The sequence below is a fragment of the Symsagittifera roscoffensis genome, chromosome 2, assembly GCF_963678635.1.
Source record: "Symsagittifera roscoffensis chromosome 2, txSymRosc1.1, whole genome shotgun sequence".
Classification (NCBI taxonomy): Eukaryota; Metazoa; Xenacoelomorpha; order Acoela; family Convolutidae; genus Symsagittifera; species Symsagittifera roscoffensis.
The window spans coordinates 12,611,143-12,620,961 of NC_087063.1; the positions used below are offsets into that span (position 1 = coordinate 12,611,143).

Sequence of the window (9,819 nt, forward strand, 5' to 3'; positions counted from 1 at the left end):
GGGTGTGTGTCCGTTTTTCATTTCTTGCGAAATCAGGTACCACGATAGAAATTCGTAATTGGTCAATTAAAGTTAAAGCCCTTTCCGCTGTGATTTGAACGACTCAATGAGTATAAACTCAATAAAATTCAATGAGTATCAAGAAAAGTTGGTCAGCACTTTTTGAGTCTAAGTCTAAGTTGGAGTAAGAAAATCCAGCGTCTAGGGCTCATTTTCATTTAATTAGAAAAAACTGTAGTCTCACTCCTTAAAAACTTTTTTGGAAGCCTCATTCATTGAGTGCTAAGGAATGAGGAATCATTTGAAAAACCAGATAATTGAGACAAACTGGTATAAAACTATAGAGTTTCCGTTCAAACTCGAGCGAGTACAGCAAAACAATCGAGTAACGTTCTTTTTATGAAAAGTTAAAACTTACTTAGGATTTCAGGCTACAAAAGCTTTTTTTAATATTTTTTTGTGAAATTAATTTTGCGTTTTTTGTCAATAAAAGTTCTTTTAAAAGTATGAAAGTTCTTGTGAAAAAATAAGTCTTTTTGTTCTCATTCTTTTGTTTGTCACAAATTTTATGAAGGCAAATAACTTCGGTCATGCCTAAGTTTCTCTACGGGTTTGTGTATCACACCCTTTAAAAACGACAATACTTTGAAGAAAAAAATTACATTTTTTGTAGTTTTTTATGAATGTAACCGGAGCATTCTGTGCCACTTGCAAAGCAATCGACTGCCCTTGATTTTTTTTTCGTTTTCCAGGCCAAGTTATGTAACTCGGTCTGGAAAACGTTTTCCTGCCCTTGATTTTTTATGTAAGCTATGATCCGAATGAGTTGAGTGATAGATCATATTAAAGCCCTTGAACTGTATATTGAAACGTGTGTAATTTAGTCTAATTTCGAGCGTTTGTTTTAGTCCTTTTCGAGCGAATAGAGCGATCGAGTAACCTTTGTTATATGAAACTTAAACTAAAAAAAATTGACTCTACTGAAAAGGAAACTGGTTGTGAAAACTTCCTTTATCGCTTCCTTGGCTATAAAATTGTTCTAGAAAGCTTTGAAAATTATTGTGCACAATTTTTATTTAATTTTTTTTTCATGTTTGTCATTCGTTTTTTGATAATAAATGTTGCCCATTGTGTCTAATTCACTAACTATCTACGCGGTTGTATAGTTCTCTCGTCACACCAGGCTTTGAAAAGGTCACTAATTTGAAAAAGAAAAAAAAATGTTTTTTTTTCAGCTTTTTAAAGAATGTGGTCTGAATTTTCTGTGCTACGTGTACAGCAACCGGCTATCCTTGTTGCTAGTTTGAAACGAGGTTGTAGTTAGCGATTAATTCTTTTTTGTAGTTTGTGAACAAAGCAAATGATATGAATTTCCGTGTCGCCTCTGTTTTCAGTGGATATCTAAGGCGTGGAAAAGTTAAAAAGTGTTAGGCGCTATCATAATCAAAAATAAAAAGCAGATGCGAAAAACTTTTGAAAATTTGCTTCTCTCAGGTGCAAAGTTAGTTGCTCGCTATTCTTGAGAATCACTTCTTCATATTAGTTAGCAAATACATAAAACTTAACTTCAACAATGATTATAGAGCATCGTAAACAATTAGAGTTTCAGCGATGGCATTATTCCAACATAAATAACCAAATTAATGCAAAGAAGACGAGACATTTAGAATGCGAAAAACAAGCTTAATTTGTATTTTTGTCAGTCAGCTTCAATTCATAAAAGAGCTGGTTAAAATTCTCTCCAAAAATCTAGAAAGCTATGAAACAACTAAATTCAAATATGAAAAGAATTAATCCAAGCAGACACCAATTGATTAACTAGTGAAAAAATACGCGCCCCCTCGACAGCGGATGTTTATGAAACTGCCCGCCTCGTCAGTCGTCAAATAATCCAGCGCCCGGCATTCATTGGGATAGTTACCTCCTAGATAGAGTGCCAACTGTTAAACATGAAAAGCAGTCTGAAGTTTCGACACACTTGCAAATCGTTCAAACTGTTTAAACCAGCGGCTGAATTGATCAATTCTATGAAGAGCGTTGACTGGACTAAGCCATCTGCCGAGAACCTGGATCAGATACGAGAACTTGGTAACAAATTATGCAACGAGCTCAACGGTGAGCAAACATCAATTCTAAATTATTATGCTAAATGTCATTATTCTGGCTGGTATTCTCTTCTGTTGCTTACAGTGAGTTTTCACACGGTGTGTATTAGGGGCGGGGTCGGCTCTCAAACGTTGTAATAGTGCATTTTGTAGCTCTATTTTTCCGGGATGGCTATGTTTGAGTTTTTATTTAAATTATTAAGAAATATTTAAATTATTAAGAAATATTTAATTTAATGCAGAGAACAGAGAAATATTAACAAATACTTAAATTAGTGAAGAGAACAAGAGCCAACGATACGTGCATTTAAAGAGTCATTAGCAGTGCATAACAATTTTATTTCTATTCTCGAAGATCGTTTTTGGTGGTTTTAGAAGATCGAAGATCGTTTCAACAGATTTCGTCGTGGGACAGATTTCGCGTGTCGTCACGCATGACATGACTGAATCTTAGAAAATGAAAAGCAGCCAATCAGAGTTGTGTTTTCAAAAAAAATGTAAAATACGTTCCAAAAATCTCAGTGAAAATAAATGATTCGAGGAGAACCAAATCAATATAAGCCGATGACAAAATAAGCAGATAATTCAATCGGCCTGATACGTGTTGCTTGTTTGCAGCACCGTACCGAAACAAAATGTTTATGAAAAAGTCTGGCGATTATCAACGCGAAGCGCCGACGTGCACGCAACGCATCCACTTCCAGGACTCTTGAGATATGCATAGCTGTTCAGACCACTGAAAGTGGCGAGGAACATTGGCTTCGGGTGTTTTAGTTTTTTTTATTTGGTCTTGCAAATGAGGTACCACCAGTATTTCATCAAAATGGGTCGAGTGATAAATCATATTAAAGCCCTTTCAGCCTGATTCGAACGACATGTAAAAAATCAAAAAAAATTCTCTATGAACAAAACTGCTTTTTTGCAAAAAACTTTTTGCTTTTTAGCTTCGTGTCGAGCGATTAGGTATTATAATCTAGATAGAGCTTTTATAAGACGCAAAAAATTAGTTTTACCAGCAAAATTTTTACCTTCTCATTTTATCGCGCACAAATCGAAAAATAAACTTTTTTTTCAATGAATGTGGTTGGAACTTTCTGTGCTGCTTGCGCAGCAACCGGCTACTCTTCTTTTCATTCCGTTAATTTTGCATTCGTCGTTTCATAGGACAAACGATTCAGCGAATAGGAGCTTGTTATGGTTTTAGACGATTCTGATTGGTTGACACTTTTCTGTCCTTCTGTCGATCGAATAGCCACCCACTAATTAGTTTTGTCCTATCACATCATTTGGAGGCGGAGCAATAAGCAGAATGGTCCAAGTGCAAAATGGGTCTAAGAGCAGAAACACAGAAAAATTTTGACTTATATTGCTTTATACGGGCTATTTGATAAAAACAATTATTAGAATCGTCAAAAAATACCAAGAAAACGAATAAATTATGCATGAATTGTCTAATTTCATTAAGTTTTTTGATTAATTTTTATTTTAATTCTAGATTAAATTACTCAAATTGTGCATAAAATGTTCGTTGCATTGGTATTGTTGACATTTCTGATAATTAATTCGCCGATTAGCTTATAAAAGTTGATATTTTTCTGTTTTTCTGCTCTTGGACCCATTCTGCTCTTAGACCATTCTGCTTATTGACTGGCCACCACATCATTTATATTGTACCAGCAGATTTAGTTACATTTATTCAATTAGTTGCTCGAGGCCTTGTACCGGTACATCTGTCGTAAGACAAAATCTGCGCAACTTTTCAATCAAATCATGTCTTCATAACAAATTAAGCGATTTTTTGTTTGATAGAAGAGAGTTTCATGCACTCTACTGAGTTCCACCTGATGACGATGGGGGAGGTGAAGGCCACATTGTTTGAGTCTGGGCTGTTCGACCTCCTCCTCAGCATCTGCGACGCCAACAAACACAAGCTAGTCTCCTCTTACCTCAAGCATTTAACTGCTTCGGAAATATTACTTCGGTTGTTTCAGTATTAACTACGATTCAGTCTAACTAGTAACACTTTCATGTTTCACTTTCCATAAAAAATCAATCGAACCGACTGATATTTCAGTAAGTACAATGAATATTCCAGCAGACCAAAAAAGATAATACATAAAGTCCACATAAAAGTCACAAAAAACGTTTCAATGGTAAAAGCTCTAACTTTTCAGCTTCTCTAGTTTTCAACCCTTCAGTTTGGGGTTCTTGTTTCGTTTCGACAACATGAGCTTCATATTTCGAGGTGTGCAAATTGGTCCAATCATTGCCAGGAATATTTTTCGTCGTAATGTTACTCTTGTTATTACCCTTGCGACTTTTTTTCGTGTTTGTGGTTTTCGTCTTAATTTCTGTCGGTTCATTTTCTTTTTTTAAATGCCATTTTTTCCCTGGTGGGGTTTTTATTGGCTTACTTTTTAAAGCATGGGTTTTGTTCTAACTTAAACAATTTTTACTATAGCTGAAGTTTCTAAAAATTTTAAATTTGCTATGTCTGATTTAGTTTTTTTTTTGAGAAATGAATTATGATTTTTTGCTTTGGAAAAATTTTTCACCTTTTTCACTCTTTCCCAAAAACAAAAAAGATAGTACCAATGGGAAATCCGCCCACTCCTTTGTGTGTCTGCATAGTCACCTAGTATCTTTTTACCTTACGCCACTTTCAAGTTTTACCTTCAGCCTTCGAGAAAGTGTCTGGGGGAATTTTTGACCCATATGTTTGGTTATTTACTTTTTCTTGAAAACCACCCTCTCAAATCTGAGCTTTTGTTTCAATGGATATAACAAATTGTGGGAAAATTTCCTGCATAAGCGGCTTCGCCCAATATTTTTTACACAAAAATGTATGGCCATTAAGTCAATTTTTCGATTTTTTGACCGTTTTTGAAACTTTTCGATTTTTCTCAAAAGCTGCCCATCCAAATCTGAGGTTTTGGTTTCAATAAGTAGAGCGGATTGTGGGAAGTTCCGCTGCTTATTGACCCATAGTTTTGACCCTCCGAAAAATCAAATGTTCCATTATTTTTACCGTTTTTTGAAAAATTTTAGTTTTTCTCAAAAAATATCCTTTCAATTGTTAAATTTTGGGTTTCAATCGAAAAGACGTTTTCTGGAGAACTTCCCCGCAGAAGCAATCACGCCTACATTTATTTACACAAAAAGTTACGACCCTCGGAAAAGTCAAATTTTTAATTGACCGGTTTTTGAAACTTTTTGTTTTTTTTTCTCGAACACTACCTACCCAAATCTGAGGTTTTGGTTTCAATGAGTAGAACGAGTTGTGGGAAGCTCCGCTGCATAAGTGGTTATGTCAAAAACAATTTTACACAAGAAGTTATGACCCTCGAAAAAATCAAATTTGTCCCTCCGCATCAGTGTAAAAAGTTCAAAAATTATCAAACAGGTATTTCCAGTTTTAGCTGGCCTTTAGTATTCAAACAGTTTCAGTTTATTTTGTATCGACTTAGTCACTTTGTTTTGCGCAATTTCAAGAGATTATGTGTTTGGTATTATGTGTGTCATTTCAAAGGGGTCGTAAAACTTTTAAATTTTGAACTTTTTTATGACAACAGTTTTGTTTTCGGCTCAACAGGTTTCGACCCAAGTTTGTCTCCCTTGTTGCCGCTCGGTAAAAAATTTTCATTTATTCAGGCCTGCTTATGAAATTCATTCCATACAAATATGATGCTTTTGTAGCTGTAATTTGTCAACTTTTGTCAAGTAATTTTTTTCAACATAATTTTTCAGAAGTATTTTTGACCCCTGTCTTTTTTATTCATTATGTTGTAGCTCAATGTGTTGTTGTTTTGCATCGCAAGTGTTGCGAAGCTCCACTTCGTCTCTGTGTGCAATTTTTGAAGCGTAAATGCGAAATTAAAATCTAAGCTGTTTTATTTAAAACTCAAAACTAGGTTGTTTACTACTAACTTTGACGGAGAGTTGACCTTTCAGCGTGTTCATGAAGCATTCGCCTACTCCCGAAGAAAACAGTTGTAGTGGTGATTCCAAACATGAGACAGAATCATCATCCACATGCTTGAGTGCTCAGTGTCTGATCTCAGTGACTCACCTGTTGCTGCAACTCCTCAAGAGTCCCCTCAGAAGAGAAGACAGACATTTGCACACTGCTAAAACGTCAGTGGCTCGCAAATCAAATAGAAATTTTTATGGCTTGTTCTATGATAATTTCAAACGGTTTAGTAAACCCATGCGAGAGGAAAAAAATCAGAATCCGAGCTGTCCTAATCATTATAAAATCGTTTCATTTTCAGCTTTATTTGGTCTGGTATTTTTGCTTCGCCTGAAAAATAGGGCCAGGGCAATTCAATTGACGAGGTTTTTAAGTCCCAAAGTTCCGGGGAAAATTCAGTTAAGTTGAATTTAGTTCAGTTCAGTTGTTTATAGCCCTCAGAGGGATTCAAAGTTGACGTCTATGCACTTATACTCTTGGAAATGCTCCGAAAAATTTTGACCTAAATCTTGGAGTTTTCATTAATATTTTTTAAAAAAGGAAGTAGCAAAAAGCAGCTTTTAACATATTCGCTAGAGCTCACACCGTAACATCAATGCGTCGTAACTTTTGCTTAAACTAAAAGTCTTAAGTGGCGGCGATTTAAGGCAACCTTCCGTGATTTGTGAGAAGCCTGCTGCTTCGGTTACAAACAAAAATGACAGCTGTTTAATGGTCTTTTTTCAAGTTGTTGGCGATTTTGGCTCAAAACTTTATTATGATATCTAAAAGTTCGCATTTTTAAAATCAAATATAGAAGTTTCAGCGAATGTTTGGCGTCGGAAAAGTTTCATGAATACCCTCCTTCCCCTGAAATCGGCTGGAGTAACGTTAGCTTACTGTAAGAATTTTAGCGCTTTTTTTTAATCAACATTTTCAAACATTCAAAAACTGCCAAACATGATAAAATTTTCTAACTTTTTTTTTGATTTTTTTTTCGTTTTTCTAGTAATTTCGTTTTTCAATTTGCTTCTTTTACTATGACTGTCGAGTATACCTAATCCCCAGTTTTTTTGTTCAGATCTTTTTATCGCACCACGCCGAACCAAAAAAAAGACGTTAATTTGAAAAAAACTTGTTGTTTTTTTAAGACTACGGTCAGAACAGTCTATGCAACTTGCGCAGTAAACGGCTATCCTTGCAGGGGCGGATCTAGGATTTTCTCGAGGGGAGGGGGCGGATTTTCAAAAAAAATTCGAAAATTTTGTCGATCTTTTTTTTAGGTCGACCAAATTGATTTTCTGAGCTCTCCTATATCATTCTAAAGACCCCATTTTCGCCAAATTTTCTGCGCCGCATGCAAAATTTTGAAAAAACGGGCCATAAAAGGCGTTTTTAGGCAACTTTTGGAAAATTTTGACCAAAAAATCGGCACGCGCTCCCCTCTCAAAATTTGTATATATTGGCGCCTTTAGAAAAACTTTAGGGTCCGTCACCGAAAACGGATATCTCAAAATATTACAAAGGGGGGACCCTTTGGGTCGGCAGAGGGTCAAATCCCTAAGGAAAGAGGGGCGTCCGCCCCTCCCACCTAAATCCGCCCCTGTATCCTTGTATATTACTTTTGTTTTTAAGAACACAAAAAAAAATATTTATGATGATTTCGATTACTCCAAAAAATGTATCTGCTTTTTTATCCACACTTTCCATATTTTCAGTCAGGGTTAGGTTCAAGAAGATTTCATCACCAAAAACTTTCAACTCTTGAACAGTTAAGTGTCTGAATTTGATAATATTTGTATCCGATACATACATGTACCCGATGTATTACTGTCTTCTTGGTCCTTGAAGACTGGCTGAAACAATGAAACTATGGCTGAAATGGACTGAACGTCTTAAAAAAATTCTTTCTTTTTTATGATTGCGCTCTTTGATTTTTTGTTTGAGGCTAATTTCGTCTAACGCTTGAACACTTATTTCGGAATTGAAGATGATTATAACTCTATCTTCTAATTTTTCTTCTCAAAAACAATTGAGTAATACTTAGGAGAATACATAATGTTTGTTTTCTAAAGCATCATCTCTACCATATTTGGTTAACCTTCCGATAAATACAAATGCCTGAAGTGAGAAATTAAATAAGTTTTCTAAAAAAAAATTAAGTAAAAATTAACTAAGTTTAAACTAAGTAACAAATTAACTAAGTTTTCTTCATAATTGACCTTTCTTAAAGAGCAGCAATTTTGAAGGATTCCCGATTTGAAATATTTCTAAGTCAGTCTTGTGTCAGCTTATACAGTGAGTTCAGCCAATCGAGCGCTTTTTAAAATATATAGAAACAGTGTCGGTGCTCGGGCCATAAATTATGCTCATTTTGTTTTTTGTTCTTTCTGTTTGAAAATCAGACAATATTTTCTATGTGGATTTTTGTCTGTTTTCCCTTCTCGTATACGTAAAGGGGCTGCTCCTTTTGTTTCATTACCTCAAAGTATCATCTGTAGTCTACCTGCTAAAATAATCGCATTTTTTGAAAACGGAATCCAAGAAGTTTTTACGAATTTCTCATAGCCAAAAAAATCTAATAGAATGAATTTTAAATGACACCTCGTTTGGATTGAATTACAACATTGATGAGTTGAATTTCTGAAATGTTCAGGAGCCTGCTGCAAACTATCTTTGACCAGTACGAGGAACTGTTCACTACCTGTCTGTCCATTCTGTCCCATCACCTAGATCCAAAATTGGAGGCCCATTTGGGAGGCGATGAAATAGAAAACTTAGCCCAGCATGCAGCAATGATCTTACAGGTAGCTTAATTTCAATTTTTTATTTTAAAAAGACTTTCAAAACTATAGAGGCGAAGATAAAAAGATGACGAACTTAACATCTTGATTGTCTTTTACCAAGCCTAGCATTATAGCATTTAAAATTTGAGTTGTTACTTTGCTAGCCTCAAAGTTTTTGACTTTCAGATTTCTTAACAATTCTGTCCTTTTTGGTGCCTAATAAGGAATCTATCCACATGAAAATAGATTTCATTGCTCTGTAAAACTTATAAAATTGTAAATTTAAAATTGTCAAGTACTTTTATATGCTTAAGCCTATTTTTAAGCCAGTTAGTGAATCATTGCAATTAAGGGGCGTTATAACATTTTTTTAGCTTTCTAATTAATCCATTTGTTCAGATCAGTGCGAGTAATGAGAAGTTGCTGATCACTGGCTTCTTGGGCGGGAAAGGTCTGAGGGTGTTAGTGGAGACAGTGGCCATGTCCAAGTGGAAGCCAGTCAGGGACACCACTCTCTTACTCCTCAAGTGCTTCGACCGAGAGATACTCTCCGCTAACTTCTTTCTATTTCAGGCAACCACATATCTTCCCCATTATCATTATCATCGTCATATTAAGTTTCCAGTAGTTTAATACGCATGTGATAAACAAATATTATCAAACTGGAGTATAGACTTTTTTTCGGGTTAAAAAATTGTTAACAAAATCACTTGAATCAATAGATTTCATTCACGTGCAAACGGGCAAATTTAAGTTCTACCGGTTTACTGCCACTACTTACAGTTCTTTTAAGAAGTAATGTTTTAAGTTTTCGAAGACAAAAAACTCCGTTTCGAAAAAATTTTCCGACTACCGTTAGTCTGATTATGTTTTGTTGGCTTAGTTGCGGCATCACGGAATTTTCTTTTTTTTAATTTACTGAAAAAGCATATGATAGCTTGGCTTACATCAAAATCGAACTTTATTAGTTTTTCAGGCA

At 35.1% G+C, this 9,819-nt stretch overlaps 1 protein-coding gene across 1 annotated transcript; it reads left to right on the forward strand.

Annotated features, from left to right (window-relative positions):
• Positions 1 to 1,621: 1,621 nt before the first annotated feature.
• On the forward strand, positions 1,622 to 9,473 carry LOC134839693 (uncharacterized). Its single transcript, XM_063855315.1, has 5 exons — positions 1,622 to 2,115; positions 3,915 to 4,035; positions 6,057 to 6,239; positions 8,711 to 8,861; positions 9,240 to 9,473. The coding sequence occupies exons 1-5, from the start codon at positions 1,950 to 1,952 to the stop codon at positions 9,471 to 9,473; spliced, it is 855 nt and encodes a 284-aa protein (XP_063711385.1). The 5' UTR covers positions 1,622 to 1,949.
• Positions 9,474 to 9,819: the final 346 nt, after the last annotated feature.